The sequence below is a fragment of the Hyla sarda genome, chromosome 6 (assembly GCF_029499605.1).
Source record: "Hyla sarda isolate aHylSar1 chromosome 6, aHylSar1.hap1, whole genome shotgun sequence".
NCBI lineage: Eukaryota > Metazoa > Chordata > Amphibia > Anura > Hylidae > Hyla > Hyla sarda.
The window spans coordinates 91,168,630-91,195,917 of NC_079194.1; the positions used below are offsets into that span (position 1 = coordinate 91,168,630).

The 27,288-nt window shown below is 42.4% G+C and overlaps 1 protein-coding gene across 1 annotated transcript in view; it reads right to left on the bottom strand.

Annotated features, from left to right (window-relative positions):
- The window catches only part of DNAH12 (dynein axonemal heavy chain 12), a 152,173-nt gene that overhangs the window by 73,951 nt on the left and 50,934 nt on the right, over window positions 1–27,288 (bottom strand). Inside the window, exons 20-37 of the mRNA XM_056524433.1 lie at window positions 26,917–27,111; window positions 26,514–26,635; window positions 25,974–26,256; window positions 25,735–25,854; window positions 24,181–24,337; window positions 23,892–24,064; window positions 23,594–23,746; window positions 20,210–20,449; window positions 17,648–17,893; window positions 17,187–17,306; window positions 16,959–17,068; window positions 9,836–10,016; window positions 7,990–8,130; window positions 7,166–7,249; window positions 6,523–6,711; window positions 5,876–5,995; window positions 2,986–3,174; window positions 1,592–1,743 (exon numbers count right to left, since the gene is read on the bottom strand). Coding sequence (XP_056380408.1) covers window positions 1,592–1,743; window positions 2,986–3,174; window positions 5,876–5,995; window positions 6,523–6,711; window positions 7,166–7,249; window positions 7,990–8,130; window positions 9,836–10,016; window positions 16,959–17,068; window positions 17,187–17,306; window positions 17,648–17,893; window positions 20,210–20,449; window positions 23,594–23,746; window positions 23,892–24,064; window positions 24,181–24,337; window positions 25,735–25,854; window positions 25,974–26,256; window positions 26,514–26,635; window positions 26,917–27,111 — 2,975 coding nt within the window. The remainder of the gene's footprint in view (window positions 1–1,591; window positions 1,744–2,985; window positions 3,175–5,875; window positions 5,996–6,522; window positions 6,712–7,165; window positions 7,250–7,989; window positions 8,131–9,835; window positions 10,017–16,958; window positions 17,069–17,186; window positions 17,307–17,647; window positions 17,894–20,209; window positions 20,450–23,593; window positions 23,747–23,891; window positions 24,065–24,180; window positions 24,338–25,734; window positions 25,855–25,973; window positions 26,257–26,513; window positions 26,636–26,916; window positions 27,112–27,288) is intronic.

Sequence of the window (27,288 nt, forward strand, 5' to 3'; positions counted from 1 at the left end):
CTCTAGAGGAGATCTGCATGGAGGAATGGGCCAAAATACCAGCAACAGTGTGTGAAAACCTTGAAGACTTACAGAAAACATTTGACCTCTGTCATTGCCAACAAAGGGTATATAACAAAGTATTGAGATTAACTTTTGTTGTTGACCAAATACTTATTTTCCACCATAATTTGCAAATAAATTCTTAAAAAATCAGACAATGTGATTTTATGGATTTTTTTTCTCATTATGTCTCTCATAGTTGAGGAATACCTATTATGAAAATTACAGGCCTCTCTCATTATTTTAACCCCTTAACGACCAAGGACATAAATGTACGTCCTGGAGCAGCGGTACTTTGTGCCCCAGGACGTACATTTACGTCCTGTACACGACCGTGAGCATCGGAGCGACGCTCGGGTCATGCACGGCAGGTCCCAGCTGCTGATAGCAGCTAGGGACCCGCCGGTAATGGCTGACATCCGCAATCTCGCGGATGTCCGCCATTAACCCCTCAGATGCTGTGATCAATACAGATCACGGCATCTGCGGCATTGCGGCTACATTTTAGGCTGATTTGATCGCCCGCGGGCAGACGCAGGTCTCCTCAACTGCCTCCGCCGCCTTCCCGGCATCTTCTGCTCTGATCTGCCTTCCAGCAGACCAGAGCAGAAGATCACTGATAATACTGATCAGTGCTATGCCTTATGCATAGCACTGAACAGTATTAGCAATCAAGCGATTTCTATAGATAGTCCCCTAAGGGGACATAAAAAGTGTAAAAAAAGAAGTAAAAATAATGCGAAAATGGGTATCATTTTAATTGTATTGACCCATAGAATAAAGAAAACATATCATTTCTACCGTAAATTGTACAGCGTGAAAACAAAACCTTCCAAAATTTGCTAAACTGCGGTTTTCTTTTTCAATTTCCCCACACAAATAGTATTTTTTTGATTGCACCATACATTTTATGGTAAAATGAGTGATGTCATAACAAAGGACAACTGGTCGTGCAAAAAATAAGCCCTCATACTAGTCTGTGGATGAAAATATAAAAGAGTTATGATTTTTAGAATGCGAGGAGGAGAAAACGAAAATGCAAAAATAAAATTGGCCTGGTCCTTAAAGGGGTACTCCCATGGAAAACTTTTTTTTTTTAATCAACTGGTGCCAGAAAGTTAAACAGATTTGTAAATTACTTCTATTAAAAAAATCTTAATCCTTCCAGTACTTTTTAAGGGCTGTATACTAAAGAGGAAATGCTTTTCTTTTTGGATTTCTCTTCTGTCACGACCACAGTGCTCTCTGGTGACCTCTGCTGTCCATTTTAGGAACAGGTGGATACAGGTGGAACAGGTGGAAAGAGTCTCCTAGGACTGTATCCACCTTTTCCAGCCCACAGGTGCACCTGAAAGCTGAACTAATTTATGCAGGATAAGTCATCAACTGACGAGCCGAGAAGTTCATGACGAATCGAATATACTGTAAGTTCGCTCATCTCTATCCACATACCTCTAGGAGTAATTCTGATAATTATTGTCAACACTATTTCCTAATACACAGGTGTTGGTTCATGAAAGAGCATTTGTACCCACAATATGCAACTTACTTAGTGTATTTAATACACATATCCATAAGAAAGGTGTATCTGACAGTGTCCATGGTTGGCACAATGATATCTTGGATTTTGGTGTTTTTGTCCCACATGGCTGTGCCTTTGATAAATTCATTCCAGTGAACCCAGCGTCCTCTACCTTTTAGCTTGAAAGAACAAAACATTGTTAAAAGGTCACTGAGGTTTCATCTATCTTTTTTTTTTTTTTTACAAACTTATGACATATCATAAGTGAAAGAACCTTTGAACAGTGAGGGTCATGGTGCTTAGACCCCTGCAGATTGCTAAAACGAGAGGGACAGAAGCTTTTCTCGGAAAGCCAGGTGTGTGTTGTAAGTATTAATAGAAAGCCTCATAGACATTTTACAAATATGTACATCACTCGTTCCACCCTTCAAGGGGAGCCACGCAAAAAATTAAAGGGGTTATCAAGTAACAGAAAAACAGAGTTAATTTCTTCCAAAAACAGTGCCATGTCTGTCCCCAGGTTGTGTGTGGTATTACAACTTGGCTCCAGTCACTTCAATGTACCGTATTTTTCGCCCTATAGGATGCACCGGCGTATAAGACGCACCCAATTTATAGGTGCAAAATCTAAAAAAATAAAGATTCTGAACCCAACAGTGGTCTTCAACCTGCGGACCTCCAGATGTTGCAAAACTACAACTCCCAGCATGCCCGGACAGCTGCTGGATGACGGCGTGCGCGACGACGTGATGACGTCGAAGGAGAAGACACCGAGGAGGCAGGTAAGGTCCCTCCCGGTGTCCTGTAAGCTGTTCGGGACGCCGCGGTGAACCCGAACAGCCCGACTGAGCAGCCGGGTTATCGCTTCGGACGCGGCGGTCAGCTTTGATCACCTCGTCTGAAGGGTTAATACAGGGCATCACCGCGATCGGTGATGTCCTGTATTAGCAGCAGGTCCCGACCATTGATGGCCGCAGGTATTCGCCGTATAAGACGCACCAACTTTTCCCCCCCCCCAGTTTTGGGGAAGAAAAACTGCGTCTTATACAGCAAAAAATACGGTAACTAAGCTGAAATACCACACACAACCTGGGGACAGGATTAGAACTGTTTTTGGAACAAATCACCTGTTCTTCTAATCCTGGATAATCCCTTTCAGGGACAGAGCGCTCAGCTGACCCTGACCTTTCGTTTTAGTGATCAGAGGGGATTTAAGCACCAAGACCCCCACTGATCAAAGGTTCTTGCATGTCACTATAACATGTTTGTGCAAAGTTTGTAAATGTTTGTTAGATATCCTCTAAAACATGCAGGGATGAAAGACTGAATAAGTCTGATACGTGTAGGTCCAGAACACTGACTCATTAGTGAAAGTTATTCAACTATCAGTATAGAGATATAGCTAAATGGTGTCTCTTTACCTCATACATATAGTCATAGACCAGGCCTTTATCATCAAATGGACATTCCCATTTTCCTATAGATGCTGGTATAGGATTCTGATCATTTTTTCCTGAGACAATTTCTTTTAAAAAGGCATCAAACTTGACCCGGCTGTCAGTGTCACAGCAACCCCCAATGGACCAAACCAGAGAAAAAGCAAAACAGGCCTAGTGAGAAAGAAGATATGCAAACAGTCTTTAGCAAACAAGGTTATTAACAGCTGTGGATCAGGACGTGGGCAGAACATTCATTCACTGCTTAGCACTGCTCCCTTCCAGTACTGTGGGCATTGGTGCATGTCTTAAAGACTGGCTTTTTATGCAGGTCTTTATGAAAAGGGAACTGTTTAAGGATGTGGCAAATTAATTAAACGTATAAGCCTCTTAACCCCTATAGGGCACATGGTGTAAATGGATGGCCCCATAGGATGGTACTTCATGCACAGGGCCATACATTTATGGTTCAGGTGTTAAGAGAGTGCAGGAGCTATCAGTTAGTTATTAATGGCGGACATCAGCGATCATGCTGATATGCGCCATTAACCATTTAGTCATGTCATTTGTTAGTGTTACAAGGTACAAGGTGTCAGGTGTGTACAGGGAGAAGGTGTCTTAAATTCGGTCTTATGGCTCTCACCCACCCTAATACTGGTCTCTAAAAGTTCAACATGGCACCTCATGGAAAAGAACTATTTGAGGACTGAAATCTGCATCTGATGGCCTCGGCTATAAGTAGATTGCCAAGAACCTGAATCTAAGCTGCAGCATGGTGGGCAAAACCATACAGGGGTTTCACAAGACAGGTTCCACTCAGAAAAGGCCTCGCCATGGTCTACCAAAGAAGTTTAGTGCACATGCTCAGTGTCAATTCCAGATGTTGTCTTTGAGAAAGAGATGTATGAGTGCAGCCAGCATTGTTACATAGTTCATAAGGTTGAAAAAAGATCAGAGTCCATCAAGTTCAACCCATAACCCTAATGAGTCCCTACTGAGTTGATCCAGAGGAAGGCAAAAAACCCTCATACTAGAGGTAAAAATTCATTCCCGACTCCAAATATGGCAGTCAGAATAAATCCCTGGATCAACGTTCTATCACTTGTTGCAGAGGCTAAAGGGGAGGAGAATCAGCCTGTTACTGCTCAGACCAGATGCCGCACACATTATCAAAGTGGTCTGCGTGGCTGTCGTCCCAGAAAGCCTGCAAACAGTTTTCTGCAGACAAGCAGTTTAAGGACATGGATTACTGGAACCATGCCATGCGGTTCGACCAAGATAAATTTATTTGGTTTAGATGGTGTGAGGTAGACACCAGGTGAGGAGTACAAAGATAAGTAAATGTTGTCTGCAGGTGCTGGAGTTGTCATGGTCTGGGGCTGCATTAACACTGCTGGTACTGGGGAGCTACAGTTCATATAGGAATCATGAATAACAACATGTAGTGTGACATACTGAAGCAGAGTATAATCCCCTCCCTTTAGTGATTGGGCCACAGGGCAGTATTTCAACATGAGAACAACCCCAAAAACTGCTCCAAGATGACACTGCCTTGCTAAAGAAGCTGAGGGTAAAGGTGATAAACTGGCCAAGCATGTCTCCAGACCTAAACCCTACTGAGCATCTTGATGCATCCTAAAATGGAAGGATGGGAATGCAGTCTCTAACATCCACCAGCTTCGTGATGTTGTAACAACCGGTGATACTCCAGTAAACTCCAGGCCCAAGAGGTTTAAGGCAGTGCTGGAAAATAAGGATGGCCACACAAAATGTGCCTTGTAAGTATAGGCAAAAATTATTTGAACATTAGTATATTTGGGTATCGTATAACTGATATTGACACAATTAAATATAGATCCTGAATCTAGGAAAAAAACAAAAGAATAGAAGACCAGGTCTGGAGAGAAACCAAACCTGTGTCTGCCTCCTCTGACACTAAGCTAAAACTGAGTTGCTCAGAGACAGGAGGCGGGTATATCCTGCCGGGAGGAGCCAGCCTTCTTTTGTTTTTTGCCTAGTGCCAGCCTCCTAGTGGCAAGCAGCATATACCCATGGTCCTGTGTTCCCCAATGAAGCGCTCGAGAAATTTAGTTTTAGTGGGATACTTTTTACAGTTATTGGTAAATTATAGTAAACCCAATGGGTTACAATAGGTCCCTTCCCTTTACACTAAGCCATGCCCATTTCTTTTTTCAAAAGTGGTGAAAGTGTTACAAAAAGGTGAAAAGTCAAAATTTGTGCACAAAATAAGAATTGTGTAAAAAATGTGCAACATTTATACACCAGAAAATTGTTATACCTCCTTAGTCAATTTATAATATATATTTCAAGGAGGAATTACAAAGGAACAGTACAGTGCAGAGTTCTTGTCCATAGATCTTTTTGTCTTAGCAATAAAATTCACATGGGGCAGACAGCCATAGGGCAACACAAGCACTATGTATACTCATACTATATATTGGGGGGAAAATAAAGTCTGTTTGGCACTGCTACAATCTGATATGGTTAGGAACAATGTTTAGTGAAGACAGGTGGTGCTCCCACTGATCCAGGGGAATATCGATATGAAGGCAATAGAAATAATACAGTCGGCGACTCACCAGTTCATCTTCTTTATTGAAAATACTCACATGTGTACATACATACAACAGGGAGGGACATGCACGGGGGGTACAGCTGGGTGGCGACAGCAGCCGTTTCGCACTATGATAGTGCTTCTTCTGGCCAGAAGAACTATCATAGTGCGAAACGGCTGCTGTCGCCACCCAGCTGTACTCCCCCGTGCATGTCCCTCGAAGACGAACCAGTGAGTCGCCGCCTGTGTTATTTCTATTGCCTTCATACTATGTATTGGATCCGCAGTTGTTGCACTTACCATTATCCAAATGCGAATGCTCTTATTAGTTGGATCTTCTCTCACCACGTCAAAAATCAGCATTTCCAATAATCTTGTTAGTGATATTATCACATTGCCATTGTTGGTTGCCACCAATTCCTGTAAAGGGAGGCATTGCTGTCATATATAATTGTATGAGATATATCTTATTATACATCACCTCAGATGTCAAGCCCTTCATTTTTTACCACACACAGTTCTGTACAGTCACAGCAAAAATTCTGTGGCCTCTTTTGTCGGATTATAGGTGGGATTGCCCAGAGTCAGAACCCCTCTATTCTGCTATTTAGATAAAAATCTAATACCTGAAATGAACAGAAATATGCTCTGTCATGGTTAAATATTGTTACATTTATTTCATATATGGGATGAAATAATGCCCCTTGTCTACAGCATAGGAACCTTAAAGGGGTTGGCTTTAAAAGTCGGCCAACCACTTTAACTTTAGAGAGTTGTGTAAACTGTGCACCTAGGAAACCACACTCAAGTCATGCCCATTGGATCCGCTGGCAAAAAATCCTTTACACTGGCAAATGCTGTGCACCACACCTTCAGAAATATATATATATATATATATATATATATAGGCGGTTAGGGCTTTGATAAATGACCCCCATATTGCCTACCTTGCACTGTTTTCTGAGGAATCTGAGTGAAGGTTGGATAAGCCACTTGAAGAGTTCCTCTAGAAGAGTAAGGTGATCTTTAGTTTTCAATGCATCAGGAATAGTGTCGAGCCAAGACTTCACCAGTGGAGCCCAGCCCAGTTGTTGAGGTTCCAGATAAATCATTCCACAGCGGCTTACAGTGGCAGGCTAGAGAGGGAAATATACTCAGTAAGGTTAAAATAGGAAACATGCATATCTAATGAACCACATGCGGAAAAACAGACATTATAAAGTAATTTTTAAGTGACCTCTAAATCAAGATGTCCATGAATAACATTGACAGAAACCAACTTCTTTAAGCATAGTGATTTAAGAAAGGGGTATACTGAGATTTTGGCCTTGGATGGATTTCTTATGACTGTTGGGTGGCAGTTGTGGCCACTTGTGGGTTGAAACGTGACCTCATTCACTTACCTAAATTGTGATGCAGCTTTATCAAAGCATGTGATGGAGCACAATCAACATGTCGATTTTTTGGTTGGGCAAACCTTATCATGGTCAAAATCGTTGAGTAGCCCTACGCTATTAGTCATCCCCAATCAATGTTTTCTTCATGTATAACTAGATGCCAAAGGCTTCCATAGGATTATTGTAAACATACCGATGCTTGGGAAAGGTCCATTGCTTCAAAAATGAGACTCATCTGAGGTGACATCTGAATGATCTCTCCACTCATCAAGCAAAGCTGGAAATAGACAGGCACAACTGAAATATTTAATAAAAAAAAATAATAAAAAAGTATTTTTACCTTGTTGTGTGTATATCGCACAAGGAACCTGCCCAGTAATTTACCTAGTGCTAATCGTAAGATTTTGGTAAGGAGAAACAATTATTATATCTATATACATTTCCAAAACAGTGCAAAAATGTAATGTGATTAGTAACTGAAAAATTATTCCAGAATAAATATTTTTTAAATAAGTGATTTCCATCTTGACATGTATGACATATACACAGGACCACAGGATATGCCACCAGCTCTGTGTCTAGAATTAGTAAAACAGACGATCAGGAGATGCATATGACATATACAGCATCTCACATAAGTGAGTCCACCCCTCACATTTTTGTACATATTTTATTATATCTTTTCATGTGACAACACAGAAGAAATGACACTCTACTACAATGTAAAGTAGTGAGTGCACCGCCTGTATAACAGTGTTTTTATATTGTGTCCTCAAAAAACTCAACAAAAAGCCATTTATGTCTAAATCTTGGCAACAAAAGTGAGTACACCCCTAAGTGGAAATGTCCTAGGTGAAAATATTATCTAATATAATAATACAGATGTCTAAAAACATTTATGAACACACATACATTGGGGAGAGGGCACTACTTTTCTATACGTACAGAATTTGTTACACTAAACAAGGCTCTAAAAATAGAAATTAAAATCTTCCACCAAGTGAAATATACATTTACCTTTTTATTATCATCTAATACTGTGTTCATACTTTCTATCCATAGAGTATCAATAGGTCCATCAAAAATAACCCATTTTCTTTCCGGGGTCTCAGATAATGCAAACTCACGGAAGGTATTAGCAACTATTCCATCAGTCCACTGTAAACAAAGAAAGGCATGAACAAAACTGAGTTTATATAATAACATAAAATAGTAATAGTAATGCAGACACTCAACACCAAGGGTTGACAACCTGCAGCTTGGGGGCCACATGCTCCCCAGACATATGGAATCATTACATAGCATCTCTGTTCTTTCTTACATGTCTGACCCTGTCCTCTAGTGACTGCTCAAATGTCAGTGAGAAGAGGACTGTTACGTAGTGGACACTGTACAAAGCAAAAACAAAGGAGGAGATTTAGTGATCTGTGAGAGCGGTGCAGATGCACAAATGTCACTCATAATTGTGCATTGATGGCAATTTTCAAGCAAAATTTTTTGAACAAAAATGTTAAAGCATATACAACACACAAGCCAAGGGGGCATGAAGGACGGATAAAGGAGGCTGGAAGAAGGCTAGGCCTCACATAAAGGGGGCCTGCCAGGGGCATGCCCTCTTCACTTGTGACCTTTGGGCCAACTTGTGACACTGAAAGTAGCAAAAATATATATATCCAACTGGCTTAAACATGTTTTTCTGCGCCAGAAGCAAGTGCAGCCACTACGCCACTGGAGACCTAAAAATGGTGGAGCTTTAATAATGTGTGGCGTATCAAATGCTGTGGTTAGTAAATCTTCTCCTTTATGTATACTGTCGGCTGACATTGTCATGAGGGCCATTGTGTGCCTGGCATTGTTATAGGGGAACTGAGGGGTCATATAAGTTTTATTCAAGCAACTTTATAGAGTAATCCAGGTTAAACTGTTACTGTGTTATGCCTCAAGCAGCCCATAACTGATATTCTCTTTGGTTCTCTTATAAAAGAAATTACTGGAATATTATAGTCCTACACAATAGATATTACCGGATGTAGCCCCAGCTGCACTATCTCTCTAGTGCCACCTCGATATTCCAAAAATGATTGGTCAACTCATCACAGGTTATCAAATAGGAACAATTGGGATACAGATATAGCAAGCTCCAGCCATCCATTGAGGCAAAGTTAGGGGTACAGTAAGTCACTAGAAATCATTTTACTCACAACTATGATTCAGCAAATGGAGCTTTAATGGTGAGGGTAATGGCAAGAGAGGTTTGCCACTTGTTATTGTCATTGTTATGTCTCTTCAAAAATGTTTCCTCTCCCTCCTCCACACTTAGGATTTAGGAGTGGTTCTCTGTATTAGGACTGGTAGGTAGGGCATCACCTGTACCCATTTTTCTTTCCCTATTCCCCAATTTTCATTAATGTGTACACCATTATTAATCTTTTAAAGTAAAAGTTAAGTTTTAGTTTTACCTAAGCCTCATTGGTATTTCGCAAGTTGGTTCATATTTGATATTTTTACCAAGGGTACACTATCAAAGTGGGTTCTGGTACCCCCATCGGTTGCCAGAAGTGTGTTAAGTGGTGAGGGTATAAGCAATTCATACTAATGAAAATGTATTTTAGCAATATCAAAATATATTCTATTTTTGTCACTTAGTCAAAAACATTTAACTTTATCAGACGATGGATAAATTGCCAGCAAAATATAGGCTGGGTCAACCAGGGAGCAAATTATTGTTAGCAGCTCTCCAGTCTGGCTTATAGAAGGAATCCCATCTACGATGTCCATGTGTTCTAATAGAGTGAAGTCTCCCATTTTTCATCAGTGCAATAAATTCAACTTTAAATAATTTGTTTTATGATCATAGACATACCTCATGTGACACTGGATCGAACTGACCAAACAGCTGACCCATGGTGATGGCTTTAGGATTAACTGTCCTGTAAATAACTTTTTCTTCTTCACATCCTCGCTCATTCATAAGAGAAAGCGTATCAGCGAGGACATGGAGGACCTTTGTTTTCCCAGAGAAAGGCTCTCCAACTAACATGAAACTGTACAAGACAAACAAATGACTTGTTATACTAATCGATAGGCCAAAACATCAATTATTTACTTTAGGAGGACTTGTGGCCTCTTCTGACCTGCCTGTTTTAATAAATGGTTGTATTCTCCATGACATAACAAATCTGGATCATCTGTGTGTTGTGTCATTCATATATTATTCTTATTAGAAATAACTAATAGGCTGGTAACACCCAATTGTCTATTTAGTCATATATGGGAATAGCACAACACAGACATATAAGAAAAGATTGTCCAGAATAATTATAGGGATTACACTTTTACTGAAAGAGGCATGTTAGGAAAGGCAACAGGTCCTCTTTAACACTCAATTACATATTTAGTAATATTGTTTAGAATAATATGACTTCTAACTGCTGTGCAAATTCATTAAGATATCGGAAGAAAAACAAAAAAACACACATTTCAAGTATTGTTTCATATATATATATATATATATATATATATATATATATATATATATATATGTATATATGTATACGTAACAAATAAATGTGATCACCGGAATAATCCTTTCAGTATAAATAGCGAGGAATAAAAAGGAGATTTTTTAACACTTACCGTAAAATCTCTTTCTCGAAGGATCCATTGGGGGACACAGACCGTGGGGACACAGACCGTGGGTGTATGCTGCTGTCTCTAGGAGGTATGACAATATGGCAACAAAGAAGTCGGCTCCTCAAAGCAGGATATACCCACCTCCAGGCCCTGAGGTAATCAGTTTTAGTACCAGAGCAATAGGAGAGGACCGACAGCTCAAGGAAAAAACACGAACTGTCCGAGAACCAGAAGAAAAGATATAACTGAACACACCCTCAGACAGAGAACCAAAGAGAAACCCAAAAGGTCGGGAGCTGTGTCCCCCAATGGATCCTTCGAGAAAGAGATTTTACGGTTAGTGTTAAAAAATCTCCTTTTCTCTATCGGCTCCATTGGGGGACACAGACTGTGGGACGTACCAAAGCCGTCCCTTGGGTGGGCAGATAATCAGTCAGGCAGACGGCTGTTCCACTGCCGCCTGCAGCAGTTTACGGCCCAGACTAGCATCAGCCGATACGAAGGTATGAACCCGGTAGAACCTCGAGAAAGTGTGCAAAGATGACCAAGTAGCCGCCTTGCAATCTGCGAGGCCAAGGCTTTGTTCTGGAGAGCTCAGGATGCTCCAACAGAAATGGGTAGAATGAGCCACAACCCTGAAGGGAGGAATCTTCCCCCTACAGCGATAGGCTTCCGAAATGGCAGACCGGATCCACCGAGAAGTGGTAGCCTTGGAAGCAGGTTGTCCCTTACGACGAACTTCCGTAAGGACAAAAAAGGAATCACACTGATGAAACGAAGAAGAGATAGAGAGGTAATACCTAACAGCCCAAACCACATCCAGTTTGTGGAGTAAATGCTCCCTAAAATGAGAAGGAGCGGGACAAAAGGACGGAAGAACAATGTCCTCATTGAGATGAAAGGCCGAAACAACCTTAGGCAAAAAGGAAGGATCTGGCCGGAAGACAACCTTTTCCTGGTGAAGCACCAGAAAAGGAGAACGGCAGGAGAGAGCTGCCAGTTCAGACACTCTCCGAATGGACGTGATAACAACAAGAAAACACCACTTTCCAAGAAAGGAGGCGCAGGGACACCTCCCCAAGGGGTTCAAAAGGTTCACCTTGGAGTATCCCCAGAACCAGATTCAAGTCCCAAGGGGGAGAAGGTGACCGATAAGGAGGGGCAGCATGCGCCACTCCTTGAAGGAAGGTCCGGACATGAGAATTAGAAGCCAGAGGACACTGGAAAATAATAGAAAGGGCCGAAACCTGACCCTTAAGGGAACTGAGAGACAATCCCGACTGCAAGAAAGAGAGAAGACGGGAAACCAAAAAGGTAACAGGACACAAGACCTGAGCTTCACACCAACTAAAATAAGACTGCCAGGGATGTGGTAAATTTTTGCCGAGGAGGACTTACGAGCCCTGAGCATGGTGCGAATGACTTGGGAAGAGAAACCGCGGCTCTCAAAACCACGGTCTCGACCACCACGCCGTCAAAGCAGAGACGGTAATAGGGGTGGCACAGGAAACCTGAGATAGGAGGTCTGGACGATAGGGAAGGCGCAATGTTAAGTCGTTCAGGAGCCTGACCATGACGACGTACCACACCCGCCGGGCCCAGGCTGGGCCACTAGAATGGTGGAAACGTCCCACTGAGAGTTTCCTCAGGACCCCGAAAAGAGAAGAAAGGGAGGAAACAGATAAGGTAGGGCAAAGCCCGACCACCAAATAGACAAGGTAGGGCAAGGTTCGACCAAGAGAGAGGAACGCTTCGGTTGTGGCGGGACAAGCAGAGGTCCACGCCTGGAGCGCCCCAGGGGTTGCAGATCACAGCAAAAACACCTCTGGATGTAGGGATCAGTGGCCTTGGATGACTGAAGACCGGCCGAGAAGATCACATCCGAGGGACGGCCAGACTGAAGATAACTGAGATGGCCGGAAACCTGAGTTCCGCCCAGGAGGGAAATTCCCAAGAAGCAAGCAAAGAAAGAATTGCCTTAGGCCCCAAAATGTTGAAGGGGAAAAGGCTTCTCGGGGGGCCAAGACCCCAGACCGGGCGGTCCCTGAAAACACCTCCCCAGCCTGACGGGGGGGAAAACAAAGCCACCATAGAAGGAACCGACAAGACTGACGAGAGAGAACGATCCTGCGGCCGAGAGACAATGGAGACCTGTCACACCGGAAGAAAATCACCAGTTGAAGAGGTCGGTGATGAAACTGGGCAAATGGCACGGCCTCCACGGCCGCCGCCAACCGACCCAGGACATCCATGCAAAAGCGAATGGAAACTGGAGGAGGGAGCCGAAGTCATCAGACTCTTGAAAAGACTCGACGGAGTCGAAAGCGGGCAGAGGCCGCATCGAACTGGAGCCCCAGGAGAGCGGTTGGGCTTGTCCCAAATGACCATCCAACCGAAGTGAGACAAGGTCTGGAGGTTGAGACTAAGACTCTCCAGGATCTGGGTCCTGGCTGGAGCTCAGATCAGGAGGTAGTCCAAATAAGGAATCACGGAAACAACTGTTGTCCGTAAAAAGGCTATCACAGGCGCCAGGACTTTGGCGTGGAGAAGTGGCCAGACCGAAATGGATAGCCACAATAGAAAATGACCGTCCGGAACTGCAGAGCGGAGGTACCGCTGATGACCGGGAAACAATGAGAAGTGGAGGTAGGCATCCTTCATGTCCACCGAGGAACGAAAACTCCCCTTGAACCATGGACGCCAGCACCGAACGGAGAGACTCCATTCGGGATGGAAATGCAAGATGCTGGCTGAGATACTCGAGAACCAAGACTGGGCAAACAGAAACACCTTTCTTGGAGACCACAGAGAGGTTAGAATAAACCTCGAAAACGTTCCCCTGAAGCTGCATGTCCAGGCATCCCGGAGGGTAAGAGGCGACCAACCACCCGAGAAAGGTCGACGGATGGGGGCGACCCTTCAGGCCGAGGAAGGCCTACGGGTGCCTGATGGGGCCGCCAAACGGCCGGAACGGATAGCCGACCTCCGGGAGGAATGGGATCGGAAAGAGGAGCCCTCTTCCCATGAAGGCGCCTGGCTGGACCCTTTGTTGGTACCCTTTGTTGGTACCAAAGGTCCACAGAACCGGAAGGTGAACTTACGACGGAAAGCGGTTCTGTGAGTCTTACCAGAGGTAATAAAGAACTCTTTTTCCGCCCGTCGCCTCACTTCCTGAAGGTGGCGTCCGCATTCCAGGCTTAAAGGACAACTGCAGCGGTATGACCCTTATCCCCTATCCACAGGATAGGGGATAAGTGTTTGATTGTGGGGGGTCCGACCGCTGGGACCCCCTCGATCTCCCTAAAGGGGCGCCGCCATTAGCGCTCATGGTGAGCGCTAAGGCGTGTAGCGTCGACCTAGAGGTCGACGTGATGCCCCGTCTCCTCCCCATCCCCATAAAATTCTATGGGGGAGACGGGGAGGCACGAACGCTGCCTCCCCGCCTCTCCCATAGAGATGTATGGAGGAGGCATGGCGGCTGCAACGTCATGCTGCGGCCGGCACGCCCCCTGCATGGGACAGCCGCGGCCCCGTACAGGAGATCACAGGGGGTCCCAGCGGTCGGACCCCCCGTGATCAAACACTTATCCCCTATCCTGTGGATAGGGGATAAGTGTTAATCACGCTGCAGATGTCCTTTAACCCCTTAAGGACCTGGGTTTTTGTCCGTTTTTGCATTTTCGTTTTTTGGTCCTTGCCTTTAAAAAATCATAACTCTTTAAATTTTGCACCTAAAAATCCATATGATGGCTTATTTTTTGCGCCACCAATTCTACTTTGTAATGACGTCAGTCATTTTGCCCAAAAATCTACGGTGAAACGTTAAAAAAAAAAATCATTGTGCGACAAATTTGAAAAAAAAACGCAGTTTTGTAACTTTTGGGGGCTTCCGTTTCTACGTAGTACATTTTTTGGTAAAAACGACACCTTATCTTTATTCTGTAGGTCCATACGATTAAAATGATACCCTACTTATATAGGTTTGATTTTGTCGGACTTCTGGAAAAAATCATAACTACATGCAGGAAAATTAATACGTTTAAAATTGTCATCTTCTGACCCCTATAACTTTTTTTATTTTTCCGTGTATGGGGCGGTATGAGGGCTAATTTTTTGCGCCGTGATCTGAAGTTTTTAACGGTACCATTTTTGCATTGATAGGACTTATTGATCGATTTTTATTCATTTTTAAATGATATAAAAAGTGACCAAAAATGCACTATTTTGGACTATGGAATTTTTTTGCGCGCACGCCACTGACCGAGCGGTTTAATTAATGATATATTTTTATAATTCGGACATTTCCACACGCGGTGATTCCATATATGTTTATTTTTATTTACACTGTGTTTTTTTTTTTTTATTGGAAAAGGGGGGTGATTCAAACTTTTAATAGGGGAGGAGTTAAATGATCTTTATTCACTTTTTTTTTGCAGTGTTATAGCTCCCATAGGGACCTATAACACTGCACACACTGATCTTCATCATTGATCACTGGTTTCTCATAGGAAACCAGTGATCGACGATTCTGCCGCATGACTGCTCATGCCTGGATCTCAGGCACTGAGCAGTCATTCGGCGATGGCGATCGGACAGCGAGGAGGCAGGTAGGGGCCCTCCCGCTGTCCTGTAAGCTGTTTGGGATGCCGCGATCAGCCGCGGCTATCCCGAACAGCCCGACTGAGCTAGCCGGAAACTTTCACTTTCGCTTTTAGCTGCGCGGCTCAGCTCTGAGCGCGCGGCTAAAGGGTTAATAGCGCGCGGCGCCGCGATCGGCGCTGCGCGCTATTAGAGGCGGGTCCCGGCTTCACTATGAATAGGGGGAGAGTTGGACCGGTGTAGGGAGGGCCTCTCCAAGGCAGTCCCACATAACGGGAGACCTGAGCCAAGTCGGATATAGACTGGGAGAGGGAGGGAACCCAGGCTGGAGGGGCCGCCAAACCCACCGGGTCTGAAGAACAACCGGGGTAGAGTAGCAGGGGGGTCTGGGGTAGCAGTGGAGCAGGCAGAACAAGTGGTTCAGCAGAACCAGACAGTTTAGAGTTACAGTATTAACAGAGTAAAGGAGTGGTTAAAACTCCAGTTAACTGTTTAGAGGGAGGCCGTTCTGGGCCTCTCTCACCCAAGACTGTGTCCCATCTCACTGTGTTGCTGATACAGTCTGCTTATCTTACTTACTTATCTTACATGTTTCACATGTCTTGAGATCCCCAAAGACCACAATGGAGCTATTTTAAAAATTAAACCACAACACTGTAACACTCTGTCCCACCCTGGGACTCGAACCCGTGGTGGTCTCCAGGCTGTCAGAGAGTCGAAATTCCGGCCAATAGCAAGGGAGGAGCATGTTAGGAGCAGGGGGCACCGCTGATTGGCCCCTGCCACCATAATCACATGCACAGCGCTGATTGTTGGACAGTTCGCGCCCAGAGAAGCTTCGGCGGCCCAGGGTGGGCGGAGCTAAACCGCCAAAGTATTAACAAGAACCCCCGTAATGGCGCCCGCTCCTTGCCCCGAGCGCACATGCGAATGCACGTGCGGTCGCGGGGAACTGCGCGAACTAGAAGCCGCCGGCAGCAGCCGCTGCTGAAAGTGAAAGTAAGCCGGCACTCAGAGCGCCCGCATAGAAGAACGCCGCGGCTGTCAGCCGCTTCAATGTAAAAAACACAGTCGCTCCACACACACACACACATATATATAAAAATAAAGTGTAGAAAGGACCCCCTGTCCAGGCCAGCCCCATTAGACCCATGAGAAAGGTGGGCCAAAAACTGAGGGTCTCCAGATGTTGCAAATCTGCACCTAAGAAGAAAGGGAAATATACTCAGCTCAGTCAGAAGAACTTACCTCATGAAGTCTTCCTGTGAAGTCTTCAGCCAGCTTTTATCACCTGCATCACGCCGGGCTACCATGTGCGAGCGAGGCGAGCAGGGAGATAGGGTGACCCGGACCCATAAGGTACAAACCCAGGCGCTGACCGTTGGCGAGAGGGGGTGAACAGCGCATATACACAATGTCTTTGCCCCCTTACTCGTAATGAGGAAACAGTGAGCCGCAGGTCCTGAGCCCCCACCTGAAAACAGGAAAGAAAATGGAATAAAAAACTAACACATTCCCTAACTAGGAAAATAAAAAAAACATAAGACCTGGTCTGGAGAGAACTCCAGACCATGTCCGCCTCCTTAGACACTAAGCTTAAAACTGATTACCTCAGGGCCCGGAGGCTGGTATATCCTGCTGGGAGGAGCCGACTCCTTTGTTGCCATAGTGTCACACCTCCTAGAGACAGCAGCATACACCCCACGGTCTGTGTCCCCACAGTCTGTGTCCCCCAATGTTTTCTGACAGCTTACCCATGTCTTACGATCATCATTTCATATGTCTGAATCATTTTCTCCAGGAAAACCTTCTCAGGCTGGATGTTGTGCCTGGTACAGCATTCATGTGCACATTCAAGTAAATCCTTTTCAAATATAAAGCAGTTATTTCAGTACAATTTGCTTCCAGTAGATGTCATAAATCCAAATAATAAATTCTAGCAATTTTTCACAAAAGCTGCATTTAAGACACAGTTTTTATACCTTATAGTCTGCTTCAGGAAGTTCGATGCCAGGGAACAGGTCACTGGTAATCCCATTAAAAAGAGGAATATCATGAGACAAAAATTTAGGCTCATTTACATCTTTAATTGACCGCAGGAGCTAAAATGTGAGAAAAAAATAACGCAATATCAGAATATGACATAATTCACATATTAATGACAAGTAATAATAAATGTCATATAAGACTAATTCTGAGCTGGGTGCTCAGATATTGGTGGTGCTTAGTCCCAGCATAAAATATATCCAGAGTGCTTTAATAGAAAGTCTATATAGTGCAGCACCATTATGGATCCATTCCTGCAGCTCCTTGCCATGGTCATGACAGCAGCAATGGCCGCTAACATGGACACATGAGCTTCTTTGGGTCAGAAACAGCAGTTACCCAACATTGCTGCTGTATTGATTTCGGTATTTTAATATCTAAATTGTTCAGTACTCACAAGAATATCTTCATTCTCATCAGGAAATTTCAACTTCAGATTCCCAGCAGCTACGAGGACCGCTTTTACTGCACGCATCCCATAATCATAATGGAACTGAGATGACAGCTGTTCAGAACACAGCCGGTAAGTCATTACAATCTTCACTGACAGAGGCTTAGCATGTAGGAACCCATAGGAATAAAGGGAGATCTCGGCAATCAGGGCATAGTTGGGAACCATCATGGCTACAGTCCGAAAAAGAACCTGAAATGCAAAACAAGATCAATAAATGGAACCAAACTAAACAAAACAATTCATAACTCAAAATGCAACAACAAAGGAATTAGTACTCATCATTGTCACTGCAATCCTATATTTTATTAAGCAGCATATAGAATCTAAGAAATTAAACACACCTAAGTGTAACATGATTTTTTAGATAAGCCTCAGCTGATAAGGCTAATAAGGTGTCTAAGGCTGGCCTTGCTGTGACTACTGAATATCACAAGGGCAGTTTTTAACATGGGCAGTGTTCCTTTTGGAGAAAGCGTGGACATAATCGAAATCTTCAAATTTGAAATATCATTTTACTTAACCCTTAAAGAGTACCGGTCATCAACAAAAACTTTTAATATGTTGTTCATAATCATTAATGAAGAGATATTGTAATATATCTTCATTAAAAAATATTAATATTTATACCAGTTTTTTCATTTGATACTTTTGGCCACTAGGGGTCACTCTTCTATGCCTGGTCTGCAGGCAGCTTCCTATGCTTTTCATAGTAAGTGTACAGCTTTTAGGACTAATGCTGAAAGGGCCCTGGTCCTTCCACCGGAAGTTCAGTACTCTCAGCTCAGGACTCGCTCCCAGCCTGTGAGCTGAGAGTACTGAACTTCCGGTGGAAGGACCAGGGCCCTTTCAGCATTAGTCCTAAAAGCTGTACACTTACTATGAAAAGCATAGGAAGCTACTTGCAGACCAGGCATAGTGGCCAAAAGTATAAAATGAAAAAACTGGTATAAATATTAATATTTTTTAATGAAGATATATTACAATATCTCTTCATTAATGATTATGAACAACATATTAAAAGTTTTTGTTGATGACAGGTACTCTTTAAGGACCAGACCAATTTTATTTTTGCATTTTCCTCCTCGCCTTCTAAAAATCATAACTCTCGAATATTTCCATCCACAGACCCATATGAGGGCTTGTTTTTTGCATCACCAATTGTACTTTGTAATTACATCACTTATTTTACCATAAAATGTACGGTGCAACCAAACAAATATTATTTATGTGGGAAAATTGAAAAGAAAAACGCAATTTAGCAAATTTTGGAAGGTTTTGTTTTCACGCTGTACACTTTCCGGTAAAAATGACATGTTTTCTTTATTCTGTGGGTCAATACGATTAAAATGATACATATGTTATATGCTTTTCTATAATTCTACTGCTTAAAAAAAATCTCAAACCATTTTAACAAAATTAGTATGTTTGAAATTGCCCTATTTTGATCACCTATAACTTTCTAATTTTTCCGTATATGGGGCGGTATGAGGGCTCATTTTTTGTGCCATGATCTGTAGTTTTTATCAATACCACTTTTGCTTAGGTTTTACTTTTTATAAATTTTTTCTTAATTTTTTTGGGAATAAAATGTGACAAAAAAAGCAGCAATTTTGGACTTATTTTTTTTATGTTTACGTCATTCACCGTACGGGATAATTAACAATATATTTTAATAGTTCAGACTTTTACACACGTTGCAATACCAAATATGTGTATTAATTAATTATTTTACGCTTTTTGGGGGGTAAAATGGGAAAAACGTGCCTTTTACTTTTTTATTGGGGGAGGGGATTTTTCACATTTTTTATTTAACATTTTTTTTTTCACTTTAATAATCCCCATAGGGGACTATTTATAGCAATCATTTAATTGCTAATACTGTTCAGTGCTATGTATAGGACATAGCACTGATCAGTATTATCGTGATCTTCTGCTCTGGTCTGCTCGATCTCAGACCAGAGCAGAAGACCCCGTGAGACAGCCGGAGCCAGGTGAGGGGACCTCCGGCTGCCATGCTGGATGAACGGATCCCCGCGGCAGCGCTGCGGGCGATCCGATCATCCATTCAAAGTACCGCACTGCCGCAGATGCCGTGATCTGTATTGCTCACGCCATCTGAAGGGTTAATGGTGGACATACACGCTCCGCTGCTCGCGATCATGGCAGTGCGTAAACGTCATGGTGCGTTAAGTACCACAGCACATTGATGTACATTTACGTCCATTGTCGTTAAGGGGTTAAAGAGAACTCGATGCTTGGAACAAGTGGTTGGCATTGTGGTAAGTAGTTTTTCAGTACATATATCTACCCTAAGATAGGAAGAAAACGAAAATAATATAAGGGCAGACTCGATGGACAGGAGGTCTCTTTCTGCAAACAATCGTCTATAATAATCGTTCCTGCCACTCTGTATCAGTTCAGACAGGGATGCATCACCTAATTTAATGATATAACACACAAATACATTAGTAGATAAAGCAAAGAGTTTAGTTCAGGGACTTTTACCTTTAGGTTATCTGGTAGCTCAGAACGCCCCGCATACCCAGGATTCATAGTAATCGCTACAAAACAATTTGGATTAAGCTTCAGTTCTGTTCCTTCAAAGTTGAAGATGTCCATCTTTGTTTGAATGGCTCTCTGGATACAGAGAATCTGCTGGGCCACGACGGACAATACCTCTAGCTCAATGCGGTTAAACTCATCAAAACACGCCCATGCTCCCGATGATGCCAGCCCTTTAAAAAACTAAAAACATGTATTAAAAACATACACTTTACCATGTGACCAACAATTGTAATGTGTTAGAAAAGCAAAGATAGCAAAGTTAGCAAAGAAGAAAGTAATACAGTACAATGGTACTAATGCAAACACTTAAAGCCCATGCATCATAATGTAGACAACATACACCCTGTTTCAAATTATTATGCAAATTCTATTTAAGTGTCACAAAGATTTAATATTTCGTTTTTCAGTTTAACCCATGGATGGCATTGTGGCTCTTTTGATCAATGAAAACAATCTCGGACACCTGTGATAATTAGATTGCCAGGTGAGCCAAGTTTAAGGAAAAACTACTAAAGCCACCTTTAGTTGTTCCACATAATTGAGCTGACACAATTTTCAAGCTATATGGGAAAGAAAAACGATCTCTCAGCTGTTGAAAAGAGTGAAATAGTTCAATGCCTTGAAAGAGGTATGAAAACATTAGATATTTCATGAAAACTTAAGCATGATCATCGCACTATTAAGAGATTTGTGGCTGATTCAGAGCACTGATGGGTTTGTGCAGATAAAGGCAAATTGAGGAAGATTTCTGCCAGATCCATGCATCGGATCAAGAGAGCAGCTGCTAAAATACCATTACATAGCAGAAAACAGATATTTGAAGCTGCTGGTGCCTCTCCAGTCCCATGGACATCAAGGTGTAGAGTCCTCCAGAGTCTTGCAACTGTGCATAAACCTTCTATAAAGCCACCACTAACCAATGCTCACAAGCAGAAACTGCTGCATTGGGCAGAAACATATATGAAGACTAATTTTCAAACAGTCCTGTTCACTAGTGAGTGCCGTGCAACCCTGGATGGTCCAGATGGATGGAGTAGTGGATGGTTGGTGAACGGCCACCCTGTTCCAACAAGGCTGCGACGTCAGCAAGGTGGTGGTGGAGTAATGTTTTGGGCCGGAATCATGGGAAGAGAGCTGGTCGGCCCCTTTAGGGTCCCCGAAGGTTAAAAGATGACCTCTGCAAAGTATGTGGAGTTTCTGACTGACCACTTTCTTCCTTGGTACAGAAGGAAGAACTATGCTTTCCGTAATAAAATAATTTCCATGCATGACACTGCACCATCTCATGCTGAAAAGTATACCTCTAAATCAATGCCTGTGATGAGATAAAAGGAGAGAAAGTCAAGGTGTGGCCTCCATCCTCCCCTGACCTCAATCCTATTGAGAACCTTTGGAGCATCCTCAAGAAAAAGAGCTATCAGGGTGGAAGGCAGTTTACATCCAAACAGCAGCTCTGGGAGGCTACTCGGACATGCAAACAAATTCAAGCAGAAACTGTCCAAAAACTCAAAAGTTCAATGGATGCAAGAGTTGTGAAGCTGCTATAAAATAAGGGGTCCTAAGTTAAAATGTAACGTGACCTGTTAAAATGTTTAAAAAGTTGAAATGTTGTTAAAAGTTTGATTGAAATAGCTTTTGATTTCAGCAAATATGCTGCAAACACAACAAATGACAATTTTCAGTTCTTTAAAACCTATAAAGAGTTTTGAAACTTACTGTGTGTAATAATTTGGGACAGTGCATTGTAAGTTTTTTATGTTATCATACATATTATGTTATAATACTGTTATCATTAGGAGGTTTGTTCAATAGAATTTGAATTGTACTCTTAACCCCTTAAGGACTCAGGGTTTTTCCGTTTTTGCACTTTCGTTTTTTCCTCCTTACCTTTTAAAAATCATAACCCTTTCAATTTTCCACCTAAAAATCCATATTATGGCTTATTTTTTGCGTCGCCAATTCTACTTTGCAGTGACATTAGTCATTTTACCCAAAAATGCATGGCGAAACGGAAAAAAAAATGATTGTGCGACAAAATCGAAAAAAAACGCCATTTTGTAACTTTTGGGGGCTTCCGTTTCTACGCAGTGCATATTTCGGTAAAAATTACACCTTATCATTATTCTGTAGGTCCATACGGTTAAAATGATACCCTACTTATATAGGTTTGCTTTTGTCGCACTTCTGGAAAAAATCATAACTACATGCAGGAAAATTTATACGTTTAAAAATGTCATCTTCTGACCCCTATAACTTTTTTATTTTTCCACGTACGGGGCGGTATGGGGACTCATTTTTTGCGCCGTGATCTGAAGTTTTTATTGGTATGATTTTTGTTTTGATCTGACTTTTTGATCACTTTTTATTCATTTTTTAATGTTATAAAAAGTTACCAAAATACGCTTTTTTGGACTTTGGAATTTTTTTGCGCGTACGCCATTGACCGTACGGCTTAATTAATGATATATTTTTATAGTTCGGACATTTACGCACGCAGCGATACCACATATGTTTATTTTTATTTTTTTTTACACTGTTTTATTTTTTTTATGGGAAAAGGGGGGTGATTCAAACTTTTATTAGGGAAGGGGTTAAATGACCTTTATTAACCCTTTTTTGTTTGCAGTGTTATAGGTCCCACAGGGACCTATAACACTGCACACACTGATCTCTCATCCTGATCACAGGCGTGTATTAACACGCCTGTGATCAGCATTATCGGCGCTTGACTGCTCCTGCCTGGATCTCAGGCACGGAGCAGTCATTCGTCGATCGGACACCGAGGAGGCAGGTAAGAGCCCTCCCGGTGTCCGATCAGCTGTTCGGGACGCCGCGATTTCACCGCGGCGGTCCCGAACAGCCGACTGAGCAGCCGGGATACTTTCAGTTTCACTTTAGAAGCGGCGGTCAGCTTTGACCGCCGCTTCTAAAGGGTTAATACCGCACATCGCCGCGATCAGCGATGTGTGGTATTAGCCGTGGGTCCCGGCCGTTGATTAGCGCCGGGACCCACGCGATATGATGCGGGATCGCGGCGCGATCCCGCTTCATATCGCGGGAGTCGGCGCAGGACGTAAATATACGTCCTGCGTCGTTAAGGGGTTAATAGTTGATAACATGAGAATTATGCTGACTGTTATTTACATCAATTATTTAGGTAAATGAGAAAAATATCAATTGCATAATAATTTGGAACAGGGTGTAAACAGTAAAGAAGAAGGCAAAACCACAATAGCTTACATTACCATAACAACATACAAAATTGACAGTGCCAAAGAAAATTTTTGGTTTATAGAACGCCGGGTGATCAACAATTGTATATACCTTTGACATTGCTATGTAGTCCAAACCATCCGAGCAGTTGAAGACCACACACTGCACAGCCAGGGCCTTGGCCAGATCTTTTGTAGTCTCAGTTTTGCCCGTACCAGCTGGACCTTCTGGAGCTCCACCCAGATTTAGAAAAAAAGCACCAATCTACCAATAAGAAACATGAAGAGAACTGGTGTAAAAAATGAAAGAACATATGTGTCATACATTCCATACAAATTGGGTTTCTTGGCATAAATAACTTTTATTTCCTATACTGTAGCCAAAAGAATATCCACCCATGATATCATACCAGAGTCCGATAACATCTGTCAGTGAGAGGAGTGATGACCAAGCGTGGAGAGTTGCCAAGGTACTCATAGGCATACTTCACATTGCAGTTAATGATTCGTACTCTTGCGTTCTCATTCTCCCAGTAATACCGTAGTTGGGAAAGCCACTGGAAGTCTGTCTCATGGGAAACTCCTGAGGGATACAACCTTCAAGTATTAAAGAGTCCCAAGCATATTTTTCTGAAATATAGGCGAATACACATAAATAATACTAAACACATGTACATCAGCAAACATTTTTGAACTAACCTGTTTCTATCATTTCCATAACCACATCACGAGCATGCACATCTATGGTGACAAGAGCTCCTAATGTAGTACGTGTCTGCTTGGACAATTTGCCCCGCACAAGCTCAACAATATCATTCAGTTGTAGCTGCAGCTTATCATAGTAGTTTTTTAGGCCCTAGAAGAAAGTTTAAACAGTAAAATCATTTACAGAACATACAGCAAACATACATATTACATGCAAGCTTCTAGAGCAGGGAGCTGAATAAAATGAAAGGGCCAGAGCTCATATTTTTTTGTAATTCACTGCTCGTCTCTTCTTCCTACTTCTGAGACAAGAGGTAAGGGTAGGACCTGCCCATATAGCATATCCCTGGCTGCAGCTGTGTCCCATTTCAGCAAGTGTCTGGTTTAGTAGGCAGGTCCTGTTCTAACTTCTTGTCTTGAAAGCAGGGAGAAGAGACAACAGGAAAGAGCCACAATGGAAACTGTGGGAGACTGGGTTAGGTAAGTGTCAATATTTTTTTATTTTTTTTTCACAGCAGCCCCAGCTAAAAAAAAAAATAAAAATGAAGTTGCACTGGAAACCCTCTAAGATTACTGGGCCCACATAAAACTGCAACCTCTGCAAACCCTATGATAACACCCCAGTGTATGACTGTCAGGAAAGCAGGAGAAGCATTTTAGTGCCAGTCCCTCTCCCACCGTGATCCCTTAGTTTTTTAGGCCCTAGAAGAAGGTTTAAACAGTAAAATCATTTACAGAACATACAGCAAACATACATACTACATGCAAGCTTCTAGAGCAGGGAGCTGACCAAAATGAAAGGGCCAGATCTCATATTTACAATCATTATGTAACAAGTTCTTAGGGGTTGGAGGTCTGAAAATCACATAAAGAGCGCCAAACATCAAGCCCCATGATCATCAAGTGGTTATGCAGGCTGAGCAGGCAGTTCCTGTCCACACAGCAGGTCACAGGAACTACAAGGACTGTTGCAGGGACCAGATGCTAAAGCATTTAGCAGTGGTGGGGAGAAGGTTGTGGTAAGATTTCCTATGCCTCTCTTGGAGGGGTATTCTGGCTACTTTTCGTAACTCACTGCTCGTCTCTTCTTCCTACTTCTTAGACAAGAGGTAAGGGTAGGACCTACCCATATAGCCTATCCCTGGCTGCAGCTGTGTCCCGTTTCAGCAAGTGTCTGGTTTAGTAGGCAGGTCCTGTTCTAACTTCTTTTAAGCAGGGAGAAGAGACAAGAGGAAAGAGCCACGATGGGAAGTGTGGGAGACTGGGTTAGGTAAGTGTCAATATTTTTTATATTTTTCATGGCAGCACCAGCTAAAAAAAAAAAAAGAAGTTGCACTGGAAACCCTCAAAGATTACTCAGCCCACGTAAAACTGCAACCTCTGCAAACCCTATGATAACACCCCAGTGTATGACTGTCAGGAAAGCAGGAGAAGCATTTTAGTGCCAGTCCCTATCCGACCATGATCCCTTAGTAGTCATGTAGTCTGAACAATATGTATGATATCTTAGTGAAGTAATTGGATTAGCAAATATTCATTAGATTATACCTCTGGGCCACTGCTGATAGCTTCATGCACTTCACTTGTCCAGAACATCTGAGAGACACAGAGCACAACCTGGCCAGGCCATTCTCTAACCCAGTCCTTTCTTGCAGTCTCAGGGTATGCCTAGTTAAAGCGATACAAGTATTGTATTGGAATAATTAAAATTAGTAATGTCATCATATAAAATTTGTTAAATAACTCTGATGAACATTTCTGCACAGTCCTCTTTTGGGTATTCGTACCATTCTTGATCGAGCAATAACATCATGTACGCTCCTTAACATGATGTCTTCTACTTGAATGAGCCACTTCTCTACTGCTCCTCGTGCCTCAGAGGTTGAGATTGTCTGGATGAATTCTACTCTTTCCCCCTCTGTGCTGTACATGGCTTTGATATCCAAGTTAGGCAGAAACTCCAGCTTTGCGATCCCTTCAAAACATTTCTTAAGATGCGGCTGGACCCGGAGAGGATCTTTTGTCTCAGAAAGAATCTCTAGCATTTCATCATTGGACAAGAAAAAAAAGCTACAAAAAATGCACAATTCAATAAAAATGTTATTAAAGCATCGGGTTGCATGCCAGCAATTGTACAGTATACAAATGTCCATTCATTCATATCAGAACCAAGAACAGCAACTCATGATGTTAAAGACTTAGTCCTGTCTACTGATACCTTGTCAAATTATTACTCAAAATAATACTAAGCAGCAGTTTATAGTACCACGGCTTTCATTTAACCCTCTAACAAAAAACATTATTTTTTTTTTTTAAAAGCATTGTACCGTGGGAAAAAGAGCCTCTTCTTCTCCAGATAAGCATTTAGACCTTTCATGATTTTATCCAGAAGCACATTGCTGTCCTGGAGCTTTTCTAGAAGTCCAGTCAGAGAAGTTGCACTTAGAACCTAAAACACAGTAGATGATCCATAAGTAATAGTTTATAATAAAGTTACGTGGACTGAGATAAGACACATCTATCATGTTTAGTACCAATAGTTCAAATAAAAAATGTGGGACCTTTTTGTATACCAAATAAGAAATACAAAAAGCTAGGACCTAGCTGTACAGAGCCAAATAAATTGTGATCAAAATAGATTCTACATAAACATGGACTCTCAGACTAAGTCAATGCTAGATGATCATTAGGATTTCTTGTATCATTCACTGCTCTCAAGCAGCTCTTTACCTTTGGGTCTTTCACACAGTGTTTCATGATCTCTCTCCAGTTTCTATCCACAGTCTGGAACAACCTTCCTTCTTCAGGCATCTGCTGCATGATGTCCTCAGAAGAAAATATGGGGTCTAGATATAGCCACTGAGCCTGTACCTTCAGCCATTCATCAATGGTTTCTTGGATTCTTATAAGTCGTTCTTCCCATTGCTGAAGAGAGAAGGGTTAATGGAAAGTCTAATAACACTCAACATAAAAGATAAAGATTTTCATAATTTTCATATTTTCATGGGAATAATGGCAAACATTCTCCACATTTCTGGAATGGTTTATTGAAGGGATATCACAATGACCTGTTAGTGGGCATTGTTATACTATGTAGTCATA